Source organism: Protopterus annectens, chromosome 3.part1 (assembly GCF_019279795.1).
Source record: "Protopterus annectens isolate FY-2018-M chromosome 3.part1, PAN1.0, whole genome shotgun sequence".
Classification (NCBI taxonomy): domain Eukaryota; kingdom Metazoa; phylum Chordata; order Ceratodontiformes; family Protopteridae; genus Protopterus; species Protopterus annectens.
In genome coordinates this window covers 1,272,115,719-1,272,133,357 of record NC_056732.1, presented here as the reverse complement: position 1 = coordinate 1,272,133,357, position 17,639 = coordinate 1,272,115,719, and the positions used below count along the sequence as shown (strand labels likewise).

At 46.1% G+C, this 17,639-nt stretch overlaps 1 protein-coding gene across 1 annotated transcript in view; it reads left to right on the top strand.

The window, feature by feature from the left end:
* Positions 1–17,639, top strand: part of LOC122798415 (1-phosphatidylinositol 4,5-bisphosphate phosphodiesterase gamma-1-like) — a 3,104,897-nt gene that overhangs the window by 1,799,265 nt on the left and 1,287,993 nt on the right. The window contains exon 14 of the mRNA XM_044067334.1: positions 12,403–12,522. Coding sequence (XP_043923269.1) covers positions 12,403–12,522 — 120 coding nt within the window. The remainder of the gene's footprint in view (positions 1–12,402; positions 12,523–17,639) is intronic.

Genomic DNA, 17,639 nt, shown 5'->3' with positions numbered 1-17,639 from the left:
ATACTACCTGGACAGAACCAAGGCCAGTAGGAAGTCTGAACAACTTTTTGTAGCTTGCGCCCCTGCAGTCCAAGGAAAAGCAATTTCAAAACAGACTATTTCAAAATGGATTGGACATTGCATCAGATTCTGTTATTCCTTTCATGGAAAGACTGTTCCAGCCAATGTCAGACCACATTCCACCAGAGCTACAGCCACCTCTACAGCTTTCTTAAGAGGGGTGCCTGCTAAGGACATTCTAGAAGCTGCTACATGGAGCTCCGTGCATACATTCTCCAAACACTACAATCTCCCTCTATACTCCAAATCCAGAGCAGGCTTTGCTTCGGCAATCCTGCAGGGTTTGATTGCCACACCATCTTTTTCCTAGAGCATTCCTCCTCCCCCAGCTAAGCTATGGTATTCTACCCACATGTTATGACTGCAGTTGCATTCTTGAAGGACATAGTACAGTTTTGTACCTACCATAAATGTAGATGTCCGATAGACATGCAACTGCAGTCGGATTTTCCCTCCCTCCATACCCCTCTATGCCTAGGGTCCACTCCTATCCCTGTTACTCTTAGCTGGGAATATCTGTTATGGTGTATTTGTTTTATTGCTCATTTATTTGTTTGGAATCCTGTTTTTGTCTTCCAATTTGATTACAGCCTTCCTTGGAGGGCACCTGGCATCTGGGGCAAGAAACACTGAAGAAAATGGCATCGGCTGATGCTTATGTACTCCAGCTGCTCTGACGTCGGAGAGAAATGCGACATCAGTCGATGTCGGACCCAGACTTTGGAATCCGGCCGACCGAGGGCTGCCTGAGGCAGGACAACCCACATGTTATGACTGCAGTTGCATGTCTATCAGACATCTACATTTATGGTAGGTACAAAACTGTACTTTTCACTGTTGCAGTCATCACATTTGGGTTATCCCTGCCAGGGTAGCCCTCGGCCGGCCTAAATACCAGAGGCTTAGTATTTCATCGTCAGTTGCTGACGCTTCAGGACTGACGTCAGGTCATCAGTAGTATAAAGTAAGGTAGCCGACGCCATTACACCAGTCTTTCTTGCTGTGGAGCCCGAAGCAGAAGCAGTTCACATGAATGCCGGTCAGCCGCTACCTGAGTTTTGTCTTCCGAATTGAAGCTGAAGTCTCCTAAAGCTAAGTACCCCATTGAGGATCCTTTTTTCTTGCACTAACCGATGTCAGAAAAAGTTAACAGTTGTCTAGCCTGTGGAAAGCAAGTACCACACAGACTTTCATTCTTGTTGCATCACTTGCTTAGGCCCAGACCAAGACGTTCTCAGCTGTCGCTTCTGTGCTTTGTTCAACACCAGAACTATACATACGTTGGGCCCTTATTGTAGCTAGATATTTTTGCTTACAGTCCTCGAATTCCCATATGGCTTCGGTAAGCCATCCAACAGCAGATCTTCCGAAAAAACGTGAAGATAAAGACAGAGACAGATTGCACAGTTCCAAACCTACTGATGATGCTCCCGTTAAGCTAGTCGTCAGTTCTCCGGTCCTCAGTGAGGCACTTTTACAGCCCCAGATGCCCGCTTCTATGGATTCACAGGCCGCTACCGAGACCCTTTCAGAACCTGGTATGCCGCAAAACTCTTCGACTAAGGATCCTGCGGTCATCTCTACCTTGGATGGGTCCAGAGCCGCTGAGCAGGCACTGGCTTCTGAGGAAGTCCTTCACCCTACTAATTCTTGACACAAGCCGACGACTTCTTTTGTGACTACCATTCTTTCGAAAACTACTGAGTTTCTTAGACCCAGGTTACGAACCACACCCAGGAAACCGATGATCCAATCTCAGGCACCAGCTTCCTTGCCTCAGTCTCAAATGCTTAAAATGGCGGAAGACCTTGTCATGCTGATCAGGGGAAGCCAAGCTACCCCTTCCAAAAGAAAAAGAGATCTGTCCCCAGTATTTTTCTCTGAACAGGAGTCCGATGACTCTGATGCTTCTGAATATGAAGACATGCAACCCCTCTCTGGTTATGAGAATTCTGATCCAGAGGATTTCATTCCTTCAGCCTCTCCTCCATTGGATTTTTCCTTTGGGGAAACCCTTCACACCTTAAGGGAGCATTTCCAATGGGAAAGTCAGGACTACTCTCAGTTTAAAAAGAGACTCAAGGAATTCTTAGATCTTCCACAGCACAGACCCCTAGCCATCCCCCCAGTCCTGGATGTTGTGGAGGATGTTTTCCTGGAATTCAGCTTGAATCCTGACACCCTCCCTCCTGCACCCAGAAAACGAGACAGGTATTACAGAGTCCCTATCTCACAGAAATTTCTTTTTAAAAATCCTACTACTGACCCTGAGGTAATTTCTTAAGGGCCTAAAGGAATTAAAGCAACCTCTGCTCAGATAGGGATTCCTGAACACTAGACAGATGGGGTAAAAAGGTGTACACCTCAGCTACTCTTGCTATCAGAGCACTAATTTGTCAGTTCCATATGCTAAAATTTCAGCAACATACCCTGGAACTCCTCAAACAAAAACATGCCTTCCTTTCTTGCTTGTGCAGAATCTAGAGTTACAAGAGGTAATGCATTCTGCAAGTCAAGTAACTAAGCCCACCTTGTACTGTGGTTTTGACACCGTAGAAGCTTCTTGCAGGGCAGCAGTCACCGGTTTTGTCCTTAGAAGGCATGCATGGCTTAAGGAACAGCCCTTGTCAGGCCATGTTAAATCTAAATTGTTGGATGCCCCCTTGCACAAAGAGAACTTATTTGGCACTAAGGCAGAAGAGGTCTTAAAAAAGATGAAAGAAAAAGCAAAATCTATGCAGACAGTTAAGAATTTCTTACAGGTACAGCCACCCAGGTTCAGCAGGCATTGTCCCTCCAAGCACTGGTCCTTTCCTGCTCCCACTAGATTAGTTCAGCCCAGACCCCAGGGAACCAGATCCCCCAGACAGCAGCCACAGGAAATGCAGAAATCTAAGCAGTGGACTACCTCCACTTCAAAACCAGGGAGTTCTAATCCACCCCCTTATGATGATAACTCGCAATGACTCTCCTCCCCCCACACCCTCCCTCTGCCCACCTCCACTTATCCCTAGAAGGAAAACTCTCCTTTCAAGCAAACACCTGGGCCACCATTACCGACGACAATTGGGTTCTCAACATAGTGTCCCAGTGATACAAATTTTCTTTCCACACCCTTGCAACTCCAAAAGGGTTCCCAGATCTACCTCCAAACAAGTGGGCAGAGGTGCAAAAGCAAGTCCTTTCCCTGCTGTCCATGAGGGCAGTAGAGCACGTTCCTGCAGAACAAAAAGGCCAAGGTTTCTACTCCAGACTTTTTCCTGGTACCCAGGAAAGAGGGCACCTGGAGCCCCATCCTCGATCTATCCATTCTAAACACCTTCCCGGTGATCCCAAAATTCAAAATGCTCACCCTCCAGCAGCTGTTACCCATGCTGTCCAAGGATGCTTGGCTAGCCACCCTAGACCTAAAGGATGCCTACCTCCACATTCCTATCAGGGAATCATGCAGGAAATAGCTCTGTTTCAGGGCAGGATCTCCGTACTTTCAGTTCTCTGTGCTTCCCTTTGGCTTATCTACTGCTCCCAGAGTTTTCACAAAATGTCTGACTCTGGCAGATTTACCCATACTTAGACGACTGCCTAATTCAGCCAGACAGCCAGGAAAGGCTGCTCAAGCACCTGGCCTTTGTAAAGTCCCTACTAACTTCCCTAGGGTTCACAGTCAATGAAAAGAAATCCAAACAAGTACCCACCCAAAGGATTATATTCCTGGGAGCAAGCCTGGACACAGCATCCCAGATGGCATTCCTTACAACAGAAAAACAAACCTTCCTGACAGCCTACTTCCCTCAATTAGCCACCAGGACCGAGTTATCCGCAAGGAAAATCTTGCAAGCTCTGGGGTTCATGACATCTTGCATTCTACTCATTCCATATGCCAGACTGCATATGAGGAAACTTCAATGGTACATAAAAAGCCTTTGGTGTCAACACTCTCAAGACCTGGAGACTCTCATATTTAAATACCTTGCCTCAGAAAATATTTTCCTTGGTGGGCAACAGCATGCTCCCTCAACAAAGGACTACATTTCTCACCACCCCACGCTGCCCAAACCCTCACGACAGATGCATCAGATTATGCCTGAGGTGCATACCTTGATGGCAGGTGCATACAGGGCCAATGAAGCCCACGGTAAATCCATCTGCACATCAACCAAAAAAGAGATGATAGCTGTCAAGCATGCCTGGATAGCTTTCAAGACCCTTCTCTCCCCAGGAGATCTCCTGATTAAAACAGACAACACCAATGTGATGTGGTATATCAACAAGCAGGGAGGGACTCAGTCCTATCCTCTATGCAAGCTGGCCATGACCCTTTGGCACACAGCCTCTGCCATGCGACTCCACCTGTTAGCACAATTCCTACCAGGTTCTACTCAACTCTTTGGCAGAGCACTTAAGCAGAAATCCTCTAGATCCACATGAGTGGCAGCTCAGCAGATGAACCTTCACACTAATAACTCAGAAATGGGGCACTCCGAAGGTCGATCTCTTTGCCTCCCACACCAACCATCAGCTCAGCAAGTTCTGCACCAGGGAGCATCACTGCATGGCTTGGAAAGTGGATGCCCTGTCCTTCCCCTGGGTCAGTCTATTGGTTTGTGCCTTTCCTCCACTACCTCTCATCCCCAGGGTACTGCTCAAAATAAAGGAGGAAAACCAAGGACAGTTTTTATAGCACCAGACTTTTCTCACCAGCACTGGTGCCCCTTGCTGCGCAGCCTGTCCCCTCTGCCACCTTGGCATTTCCCTCAGATTCCAAACCTCCTGACCCAGAGGGAAGGGGAATTCATGCATTCCCAATGTACTCAATTTGGCAGCTTGGCTTATTCTCTAACCCCCGATCAATCTGCCAAACTCAGCAAACAGGTTCTAGATGTTATAGATTAGGCCAGACTGCACCTGGATTCAGGCTAAGGGAGCCAATATGGCACAGGCCTCCCTTCCTTTCATCCTGGATTACTTAGCTGACCTGCTACACAGTGGTCTCTCGTTTTCCTCTATTAAAATTCATGCCTCTGCTATCTCTGCTCATTTTCCCACTGAGCAGCCCCTTTTCTCACACCCTTTGAGCAAACAGTTCATAAGAGGGGCTAGCAACTTGAGGCCACCCAGAAGAGCACCATCCACAGCTTGGGACCTTAACTATGTATTGGAAAAGCTCACCCCTCCCCTTCGAACCTGCCTGTTCAGCAGAGTTAAAATTTCTCTCCTGGAAGACAGCTTTCCTTCTGGCCATCACTTCAACCAGAAGGGTCTCCGAGCTCTCATGGCTGTGGAACCCTTCATCATCTTCCATGCTGACAGGGTATCCCTCAGGACTAACCCATCCTTCATGCCCACGGCTCATATCAAGTAATCATGTAATACTTTTGGATTGTTCTGCCTTTTCTATCATGCCAATGGCTACAGTGGTTCTATCCCAGGTTTGATTAGAGCCAGGGACAGTTAGAACAACTGCAGTAACAGTACGCAGTTGACGATCAGGTGGATTAGCATGCAAAGTGGAGTGGATGCTTTTATTTTTTCAAACTATATCTTCATGTGAGTGCATGCAAATGCCATAAATTCAGCTTACTGACAAGATTACTTGATATGAGGTGTGATTTTTCTAAAAAGATTATACACATGCAGGAGACTTCTTATTTCCAGAAGAAAGAGGTCTTTTGAAAACATCATTTACCTTTAAAAGTCTGCCTTCACAGTTTTGTTTTTAGGTACTTTACTCTGAAGAAACCCATGGAATGATGGGTGAAAGCGCTCAGTATGCCTTCGATGTAATAAATGGCTGGTGTATCTTTTGGCAGTGTTGTGGATTTTTTTCTTATTAGTTGGTGGTTTTGACTGTGAAAGGATTAGAGAATCTGTTTCTAAGAAAAAGATCAACAGACCCCCCCCCCCCCCCAAAAAAAAAAAAAAAAAACTCACATTCTTATGATTCAGATAAGGATGAATTGACTTAAGTAAACCAATTATCTAGGGTGCATATGCTAATTCTCTCTGAGGGTGTCACCACCTGAGGACTTCACTTTTAGTAAAACACTCTATAAAAAGGAGGAGTACTTTCACTGTGAAGCTCAGGATTTCCTTCAGTCTAAGAAGAGGGTTAGAGAATTTTTAAAGCTTCTGAGCATAAACGTTTGGCCAGTCCTCCAGTATCTTAATAGTGCATGATGTTATTCATAGGTTGGTACTAGGCTATCGGCCCTAGGGCCTATACAAGCCTAGCCATAACAATTCCCTGGCTATTTCTTCCCATAATATTTACTTCCCTGGACTCCTGTCTAGCAGGGCGACTGACGTGATCCCTGGGGTGAATATCTCCCATCCAATAGTTAAGGTTCCTTTTGAAGAGGGCCAAAGAGGCGCTCTGCTTGACATGTATGGGCAGTCTATTTCAGAGTCTGTGGAGTCTCTGGGGTCAGGAACCTCTCTCTCCAGCATGTTTTGTTAATTGTGATGACAAGGTTTAGATCCCTGGAGTGTATGGCTCTGAGGGAATTGGGATTTCTTTAAGTGTAGCATGTCCAACAGCTCCGGGTTTGACATGACCTTATATGTTAAGCAGAGATCCCCTCCGAGTAGACGATGTGCGATAGAATATAGCTGGAGTTTTTTTTTTAGATGGTCAGCATAGGGCATCTGCTTTAGGCCTGTGATTCTTTTAGTGAGCTATTTCTGCGTTCTTTCCAGTTATTGCAGATGTCTTGAGAGGTACATATGTATTCTATAATGGGTCTAATGAAGGATGAGTACAGTGGGACAATGACCTCCTTTTTTCTGGATGAAAAGCCTTTAGTGATTAGGTGTGCCACATAGAAGGATTTCCTGACTGTTGTGGCGATGTGGTTATGTGAGACCACTGTCCACCTATGTCCCTAAGTCTGTTGTCACACTTTGTGTTTTGAGTACTGCCACCTATCTGGTAATTCACGGGTACATGTTTTTTCCCAAAGGGGATAACTATGCATTTCTTGGCATTGAGCTTGAGCCCATGGCTCTGGCACCAAGCATCTGTTTCTGTAAGGCCCTTTTGTAGAATATCCACATCATTTGGGGATTCAGTAATGGCTCCCAGTTTGCAGTCATTTGTGAACTTTGTTAGCAAGAGTCCCTTAGTGTTGGCCTGTTCTTCAGAGAAGTAGATGCCAAACAAGAGCGGCCCTAGGACTGAACTCTGAGGTACTCCACTTGTCACTTGTCTGGAGCTGAATTTGGAGTCGGCTGCTGTTACAGTCTGGGTTCTGTCATTAAGCCAGTTGGCAACCCATCAAGTGACATAGGGATTAATGCCCAGCTTAGTAAGTTTATCTATGATTCCAGAGTGGAGGATGGTGTCGAAGGCCTTGGCGAGGTCCAGATAGGCTGCGTGGACCACCTTACCCTTGTCCACAGCTCTGGAGACTGATTCAAAGAAGTCAGTCAGGTTCAGGAGACAAGATTGGTCCTTCATGAACCCAAACTCAGTGGGGTCCAGTGTTTGAAGGTTGCCAATGTCTTTGTTTATAAGTTCCATGATAATACGTTCCATGTCCTTGCAGATCAGGCTCATCAGACTGATGGGGCAATAGTTCCCAGGATCCAAGGTGGATCCCTCGTTGTGACGTGGGAAAACTGTAGCTGTGCGCCACTTAGTGGGCACAAAGCCTGAGGTGAGGCCATTATTATTGGAATTTGGCAATCTTTTGGTATTGAGATGGGCCCTTTGGGGGGTGAGAGGGGGTGGAGTTGGCACTGAATCGATTTGCCAGGATATTGGACTTAATCCCTGCAGACTGGCTCCCAACCACATGCTCCTAGGAAGCCAGATGTTTTTTTGTAAGGTTTTGGATTACCACAAATACCTTTTTAGGAATCCTACCACTGACCATGAACTGGTGACCAAGGGTCCTGAGGGAGCTAAGGTAACACTTTTAGGAGTCCCATGCCAAATGATAAGAAAGGAAGAACCCTTGAGTGATATGGCAGAAAAGTCTATACTTCTGCCACCCTGCAGTGAGAACTCTTAGTTGCCAATTCCATATTTCCATATGGTTAAGTATCAGGAAACTCTGTTGGACCATATGAAAGAAAAATTGGAGGGGATGGAAGATAAGGTTCACTCCAAAGAATTGTATACCTGCAACTCTTGTCTTTCAAGTTGCAAAGTGTTCTTTGCATTGTGGTTTTGATGCTTTGGAAGCATTATGTAGGGTGGCTGTTTCAGGGTCTGTCATTTGCAGACATGCCTGGTTAAGGGAACAATCTCTTCTAGACAATGTTAAATCTGATGATGTGGATGTTTTTCAAGACATTCTTTCTGTTTGGACCCAAGGCCAAAATTATCTTCAAAAAGCTGGAGAAGGCAGTCCAGGTTTAATAGGCACTATCCCACTAAGCATTGGCCTTTCCTCCCCCTCAACACAAACAAAGATGAAAAAGGGTAAGAAGGGCTACGACACTGAGGCAACATAAAATATGGCAATCAGCACCTACTTCTAGACCTAGAAGACCCCGACCTCAGGGGCCCAGCAGGGAGCAACCATGACTCAGTGAGTCCTCTTCCTGTTTGCTCTTTCTCAAGTCCCACCCCAATCATCCCCACTCCTTTTCTCCCAAACCTCCATCTACCTTCAGACTTAGAGGGAAGTTTTTTCTGTTTTACTATGAATGGACCAAGATGACACCAAACAAATGAGTGTTAACCATTACCTTTGGAAATCCTTCTGTTCCACCAAACCAAGTAGGAGAAGCTCTGACCCAGGTAGGTCTGCATTTATAGCCAGGCTCCTTAGAAAAGGTTTTTTTCCCCAAGAAAGAGGAAAGTGTATTATTCCAGATTTGTTCTTGTTCTAAGAAAGAAGGGGAACTTAGAAAACCCATCCTAGGCATTTCAGGATTAAACAGATTCCTTCTAGGCCCCAGGTTCAAAATGCTAACCCTGCAAAAGTTCCTACCTATGCTTTCTCCTCAGACCTTCATGCTCACCTGGTATTTCAGAGGTACTTACCTCTTCTTCTCACTGCAGATTCCCACATGAAGCATCTTCATTTCAATGCAGGTGAAATTCATTATCAATTCTGTGATCATCCCTTTTTCTTATGTACTGCTCCCAGAGTATTCACCAAGTGCCTGGCTCTAGTAATACCATACTGAGGGGTAAAGTACATTCACTTCTCACATATACTCTACCTAGATGACTGCCTGATCCAAGCAGATTCTGTGGAGGAGCTCCTTTCTGACCCACACTTGTCTATGAGCATTTTCTCAAGCATAAGTTTCTCCTTAAATATAAAAAAAAAAAAAAAAAAATTGAGCCTCTGTCCATCTTGAAAGTTTGCCTTTCTAGGAACTTTCCTGGGCACAGACGTTCAGAGGGCTTTCCTTTAAGGGGAAAAGCTCACCTTCCTGCCAAAATGGTTCCATTCCCTCTTAGTAATTCCAGCAAGAGAGGTCCTGAGAGTGTTGAGGTACACAACCCTATATATCTTATGATTCCTGTAGCCAGACTACACATGAAGATCCACTGGCAGTCTTGGTTCAGAAACATTCTTGAGACACCAATCTCTCAACCAACAAATTCATCTTTTTCCCTTTTTGAAAAGAGAACCTGAGAGGTGGAACTTAGGGGTACTCTTTGGGACCCCGCATCCAACTCAGACCTACACTACAGATGCCTCAGATGTAGCCCGGCGGCACATTCCAATGACCTCCAAGCTCAAGGAAAGTGGAAACAAATCTTTTTTAAAAAATTACATAAATCTAAAGGAAATGATGCTTGTAATTAAGGGCATCTTAGCTTACACAGGTCTTTTGAAACCAGGGACTTTACTGATAAAGATAACACACCAGTGATGTGATACATGAAGAAGTAAGGGCCTCTGTGCTTCCTAACAGTGTCTCTGTGAGGCACAGCTCAAAGCTTCGGCTTAACACATTCTGGCCCACTACAACTCATTTGCCTCTCATGGGGTGTGCCAGAAGTAGACCTTTTTGTTTCAAGCCAAAACAATCAGCTGAAAAAAATGTGTTCATTGGGGCAAAAGTCCCAAGGACTGGAAGAGGACAGTTGCCTTCTTCTTTTCTTGGACAGGTCTATTTCTTTATGCGTTACCTCCCATTTCTCTTTTCGCCAGGGTACTGCTTAAAATCTAGGAGGAAGGGCCAATATTGGCTCATTCTCCTGCATGACCTGAGCAGGGAAAAAACATAGGTGCTTCTTCAACAGGTGGACTTGTTGACTGAGGGCAGAGGCTCCTTTGTACACCTCAATTTCCGCTCCTTGAGGATAACAGCTTGGAAGAGTATGATAATCCAGACTTGAATAAGTGTACAAGGTAGGTAAGAATGTATTTGGCCATCCCCTCTTGCCTACCTATGCAGCCTTTCCCTCAGGGTATTATTCACCTTAAGCCTCCTAGAAAAGCCCCCCCCCCCATGAACCTTAATTTTGTGCTGGAAAAGCACACACTACCACCCTTTCAGTCAGCAACTAAAACTGACATAAAATTTATTTCTTGCAAAATAACTTTTCTAGTGGTTATTACCTTGGCTAGTTGGATCTCAGAATCGCAAGTGCTCTTGTGCAATGAACTCTTCCTCATTTTTTCCCAGGATTAGTTACTCAGGACAAACTTCTATTGTAGTGGCCAAGGTGGTGACAGTGCTCTCTTTGAGTCAGTCCATGTATCTTCCTGACGTCTTCTCTCACCCACGATATCTAGCAGAGTATATTCTCAATTCACTTGATGTTCATAGACAACTCAGATATTATCTGAACAAGACCAAGTCATTTATAGGTTCATAGGTGAATGCTAGGTTAACAGCCCTGAAGAGCCATTTTAAGCATAACCAATAGCCCAAGATCAGAATCAAACTCTGTACCTTGTATCTATGAGGTGAAGACTTTAACCTTTGCACCAAACCCCCCATTTAGAAAGTCCAACAAACTCTCTGAAGTCTCTGCAATCAATAAACTGAAACCATATCAGTAAACAGACCATTTTAAAATGGATTTCCAGCTGTATTGCCTTTTGTTATCAACATCATGGAAAGCAAATTCTAGAACATATCCTATCTGATGCATTCAGAGCTGTTGCAGCTGCTAGTACATTTTTTAGAGGAGCTCCACTAGAGAAGTTTTTAAGGCTGCCACTTGGTCCTATGTCTACACCTTTTACCAAACGCTTACAGCCTCCCTACCTTTCTAGAAGTAGGGCTAGATTTGCATCTTCAATATTGCAGAGCATTCTAGCTTCTATTAAATTTATCTTACAGACCCCCCCCTTCTCTCTGTCACCTTTGGGAATCTTCCCATATTGTCATTACTGCAACAGTGAAACACAGTAAACATAGTACACTTGTGTTGTCTATGTAACATAAATGTAGATGTTCAAGTATCTTCATTGTTTCAGTAGGTTATCCTTCCCTTCTGTCATTCTTTTAGGTTATAGTGGGTACTCCTCCTCTGCCCCCCTCCCCCCTTCACTTCCATTAGGGGCCCTTCCTTCCGTAGTATACTGGGAAATACTGGGTGTCCTGTGCTCTGAGGCTGAAGGTTGATCCGGGGACTTTTTTTCTTGTAGGGGCTAGAAAAACCTGCAAGATGGTGCTGGTTGATGGCCCTTATACCTAGATAGATGATGTTAGGTGCAGGGTATCCACCAGCCCAGGAGAGAGAATTAAATCTTTGGTACTCAAACTGGCCAGGGGCTATCTAACCCATACTGTTATTACTGCAACAATGAAGACACTCAAACTTTTACTGCAAGTAGACACCTGTAATTTTTCCACAAAAAGTAGTTTAGCAAGTTAAACCTGAGTAGATGGGAACTCAGCACCTGAACAAAGGAACACACACACTCTTGTTAAGTACAGTGTATGACTGATTATTTTTGTAGGGGGGGTTAGAAATAACACAGTCATGTTTAAGTGTAATACCCTTTTTTGTTTAACATAGGCTTGATTTATTTTTCATGGTATTTTGGTGTTCTCTGTAAGTTTCTGTTAGCAGTTTTTTTCATTACCTGTATAGGGCATCCTGTGTATTGTCTTTTGCAGCCAGAGTTCCTTTGTCAGTGTGTTTTCTGTGGGATGTTTGTCTGTTTGAAATCATTACGTTATGAGATTGAAGTCTGCCTATGGCTGAGGTCCGTATAGCTGTGTAATTCCTATAGCAATTATCTGGTTTGAATATGTAGGGATAAATGGTGGTTCTACTCACATTGCTATACTTTATCTTAGTGAAAATGTAAAGGGAAAGTAGTAATGTTGGAGGAAAAATGGATTCTGTTCTTAATTTTTAAAAATAAAATTGAATGGCTTGCACTGCTGGACACTGATATATTTTTTTCTTTTTAGCACAAGAGGTTGGTGGAAGGAAATCTTTATGAAGAAGTCTCCACTGCCAGCTACTCAGAGAATGACATCAGCAATTCTATTAAAAATGGAATTCTTTTCCTTGAAGACCCCATAGATCATGTAAGTAGTGAAAATGAAGTTTCTGTTCAATGGTGATCCTTCCTTTATGACATGCAGTTGATTTGTTTTGAAGTGTATGTCTTGGTAGAAAAAAATCATGATGTGTTATGTAGTCCAGTCTCGCCTACATTCTTACCCGTGGGGTTCGGAGCCGACTCAGCCATACTTTTTAGCTCGAAGTCTTTCTATTGGCTGGGCTAAGATGGTATCCCATGCTGCAGTGCTCTTTATCCCCAGATCTCGTTTGCCGCTCGTGTAGCTCGGATGTGGTCTCGCTCTTGGCTGTGGCTGAGTACCCTTTTTCCTCTTATATCAGAGAAGTTTTTGCAAAAAAGCTATTTTAATAGCTATTGTGTGTGTTCTTGTCTGTATTGTGGAAAAGTTGTGTTTTTCTTGGTTGCATATTCTGTGGTATCCCACTAGCTGTTGGGCTAGGCTTGTTTCAGTTAGAGGACCTAGTCTGTCCCCTTGCTTTCCTTGTGTGCTAAAGTTTTCCTGTGGACTAAAACCATTTATATTTGAGGAATTAGTCCTCCCCCCCCTTGTATTTGTGTCTGAGGATCGTTTAAGTTAGAGATCTTTGTGGTGGTCTGTCTGTTTGGCTTGTTCCCGCACTTGTGACTGTTTGACCGTTGGTCTATTTTTTCAGTTAGTTACTTGTTGTTGGTTAACTATGTCCAAAGATACTAAGGAGCATAAGCCCTTGGGCGTCAAGAAGTGCTCCAAGTGCAGTTATAAAATGTCCATTACTGATGGACACTCTGTTTGTGTGTACTGTCTGGGAGCGATTCATCTCCAGGAATCGTGTGGTTTCTGTCATGCCTTTAGTCCACGTGTTCTTCAGGAAAGGAAGAACAAATTGATTTTGAAGGGACTTCTGAAACCATCCTTCGAGGAGGGTCTGGAGAGTGCTTCCAGCTCTAAGGCAAAATCCTCAAAAGCAAAAAAGCGATATCCGGCTCCATCAGTCTCCTCGGAGCCACCGGAGAAAATAGCAAAGTCTTCATCGACATCCTCGGCGCCATTGTCCTCGGAGCCGCAGGAAGTGTCAGTGGTTATGGAATCTGCTTCGGCTGAAATTTTCTTGGAGCCTGTTCGGAGCCAGTCACCTAGCATTAAGCCAGTATCCCCTCCTCGCAGGTCCCTTTCAGAGAGGAGGTCTCAATCTCCTTCCCTATCCTCCAAATCTTCCAGGACCTTATCAGATGTGGACGTCGATAGAGTGGTGCAGAGACTTCTCCAGTCACCGGTACCGGCAAAATTGTTCTCGGCTCTGACATAGTCGGCTCCGGAGCCGGTCCCTCAACCTGCATAGATACTTCCTCCTTTGAGCACATCTCAGCTTTCGGAGCCGGAGTGCTCGTCTACATGTGATGTCCCTAGGTCAGTTCCGACAGCCCCTCCTGGCTTATCGGTTCCGATGTCAGCTCTGACCCTGTCAGCGCCGTCTACGGGGTTCAGGACTCAGGATTCTTTGGTCGGACATGAGGGAGAGGCTTCCAGACACCTCTCTGCTCCTAGTCTCCCTCTCGGCGCTTTGGCGCAGGGAAGCCTGACTCCTGTCTCTGCTTCAGAGGCTGGTCGTTCTTCAGATCAAGGAGGGACAGCCTTCGCGGCCATGCGGAGCACGCTGGCCAGGTCGTCAGCGGCATCATACGGGTCAGTCATTCTGTCCCCTACAACACCGGTGCAGGTCTCTGATTGCCATCTATCTCTGGACAGCGGAGCCCTAAGGCCTAAGGGTACACCCGCGAGTGGTCCCCATATTTCTGAGGGCCCCTCAGAGTTTTTGCCTGAGGAGCCACCCAGAAAGAAAACGTGCAAGAGGAAGCACATTGATTCCCAGGATGAGTCTCTCACATCAGACACCGACCTCGAGGAATCGGAAGGGTCCCCTAAGTCATTCTCTGAGGATGTTTCTTTCTCTGACATCCTAGAGATTTTGAAGCAAAGAGGTGACTGGCCATCCAAAGCCCCCTCCGAGGAGGAGTCTGTCTTCTTGAAGGCCTTTGGTGCTCAGCCCTCCGCCTCTTGGGTATTTCCACCCTTTGAGCTTCTGGATTTGGTTTGTTGAAGGGTGTGGGAAACCCCTGACTCTGTGGAACCAGTCCCCAGGAGACCCAATAAATTTTTGTCTGCTCCTCTTGATAAGGAATTTCTCTCCAAGGGAGGCCCTGTGGATGCCATGGTAGTGCCAGAAGGAATTAGTTGAGACTTCTTCCACCGTCCATCCCCCTAACAAGGAGCCTAGGACTATGGACTGGTATGGGAAGCGTACATTTTCTTCAGCGACCTTTACCTTATGGTCACTGAATTACTTATCACACTTTACATGGCTCCAGAGAGATCTCCTCAAGGAGCTTGGAGATACTCTCACGGGTAACGTTTCTGAGGCGGTGGCCCAGAAGGTCAGCGCTCAGATGTCTACCCTCAATTCTATTGCAAACTCCTCCATGAGGCTAATCTCCTACGCAGCCGAGGGAGTGAGTAGGGCAGCAAGTTCAGGAGTTGTTCTTAGGAGGCAGGCCTAGATGCACCTTTGTCATTTCGTCATTCACCGACGCCTCGTTTGATGGTTCCTCTTTGTTTGGAACCAAGGTGAAAGAAACTCTCACTAGGTGTGAGCTGGAGGGAAAAACTGTCTGCCGTAGGAGTCAATTTTTCCCTTCCCTCTAGGCCTTATCCCAAGGCCCAGAGTGGTGGCAAAATGTGGTTCAAGAAATCACAGAGGTTTTTTCCCGGTGCACAAGGTGAGCCCCCCTCCAGAGGCAGGGGAGGGGGTGGTTATTCAGGGAGATGCCGCTCTAGGGGCAGAGGAGACCCTCGCAACTCGGGAGATCGCGATTCCTTTTGTGGTTCTCTTTACCACCGCTCCTGATGGGAGGCCCGACTGTGCATTTCCGGAGCCAGTCTGGGGTCAAATCTCGTTATACCCGGAGGCCTGGCTAGATATCACCCAGGACCAATGGGTTCTACGAATAATTTCTGGAGAATATGTCATTCCCTTCTCATCAAAGCTCCCTCCAATCAAGAAAATTTGAGATGTTCTACCCAGTCAAAGGGATTACGCAGCTTCAGAAGTTTCAAAGCTGGTAGCAAAAGAGCCATCCAACGTGTCACCTCAGACCAGATTGGATTAGGGACTTACTCCAGATTCTTTTTGGTGCCGAAAAAGACAGGGGACCTGAGACCCATTTTGGATCTCAGCCGATTGAACACCTGTGTGCGAAAGTCCAAGTTCCAAATGGTCACATTGCAGTATATTCTCCCGTTGTTGGGAAAAGAAGTGTGGATGTGCTCCATCCACCTCAAGGATGCTTACTACCACATTAAGATGGACAGGGCATCCAGAAGTCACCTATGCTTCCGGCTGGGAGCCAGTCACTTTCAGTTTCGAGCCCTGCCCTTAGGTCTCACCACAGCCCCCAGGGTGTTTACCAAATGCATGGCATTGGTGACTGCTCACTTGAGACATCAGGGATTCCAAGTGTTTCCGTATCTGGATGACTGGCTCCTTACTGCCACCACCAGGGATCTACTACTTCAGACCAGGGACACTACTATCAACCTAAGTCACCAGTTTGGCATCACATTGAACTGAGAAAAATCTGACTTGTTGCCCTCACAGCGTGTCACTTTTATAGGCGCCGAATTAGACACCGTCCTCATGCAGGCGTTTCTACCACAGGAAAGAATCAAGAGTCCTACAACAGGTTTACGCCTTGCTCCCTCTGAGAAGAGTGAAGGCAAGATGGGTCCTCCAGTTGTTGGGGACAATGGCTGCTACGATTATGTTAGTCCTTCTGGCAAGGTTACATATGAGGCTCCTTCAGTGGCTACTCTTTGCCCAGTGGTCTCTTCAACGTCTTCCACTTTCTCACCCTGTTCTACTCGCAGACAGGTGCAAACAGGATCTCAGTTGGTGGCTTCGCACCGACAGCCTCAATGCGGGAAAGCCCTTCGTTCCTGCGCCCCCAGTTGCCACGGATGCCTCCCAGATGGGGGTGGGGGGGGCATTATCTAGGCAGGACAGTCCAAGGCACGTGGCAAGAGCACGAGATGCATTTGCATATCAATGTCCTGGAGATGAGAGCTGTACTACTAGCGTTGCAAGCACTGAGTTTTCTTCCTCTCGGGACTATTGCAATCCACTCAGACAATATGTCAGTGGTGTGGTATCTGAACAAGCATGGAGGAGTCAAGTCTTATCCCCTTTGCAGAGAGGCCATGCGTGTGTGGCAGTGGGCAGTGTCTTCTCAATGTTTTCTGGTAGCAATGGAAGTCCAATGTGATCGCAGACAGGCTAAGCAGAGCTATTCTGATGCCTTACGAGTGGTCCCTGAACTGTCAAGTTGCAGAGCAGATCTTCTGCAGGTGGGGTCAGTCTTGCTGCATGCCAAGTGCAGCATCTACTTCACCCTGATCCCCCCTGAGGGGGAGTCACCCAGGGATGCTCTAGTCCACGATTGGCCCTCCGGTCTACTATATGCCTTCCCTCCGGTTCCCTTGCTGTCAAATGTTATTCAGAAAGCGCAATCCTTGGGGAAGCAAAATGATTCTGATTGCCCCCCGCAGGCCTCGTCAAATTTGGTTCCCCTTTCTCCATCCCTGTCTCATGGACGCTCCTTGGATTCTGGACCCACAACCAGACTTACTGACTCACATGTTAGGGCAGCTCCATCCCTCTCTTCGGACCCTCCGGTTGACAGCCTGGCTACTCCACTTTCGTCATTAGTTAGGCTTCATCAATTTTCGCTGGAGGTGGTTCATATTTTATCTTCTCATAAGCCTTCAACCAGGAATATTTATTACAGGAAATGGAAGAAGTTTTCAATCTGGGCACATGCCAAAAAGATTGACCCTTACACAGCTCCAATTTCATCTGTATTGGAGTTCCTGTCTATGCTATTTAACCAGGGTTCAGTGGCCGCAACCATTGAAGTCCAACTGGCGGCGATTTCTACCTTTCATGTCGCAGACGAACCTAGTCTAATGGCACATAGACTCTGTAAGGCTTTCCTGAAGGGCACTTTGTTACTTAGTCCTCCGGTCTCGGAACTTGTGATGCCTTGGGATTTAAACTTTGTTCTACAGGGTCTTACTTCACCCCCCTTTGA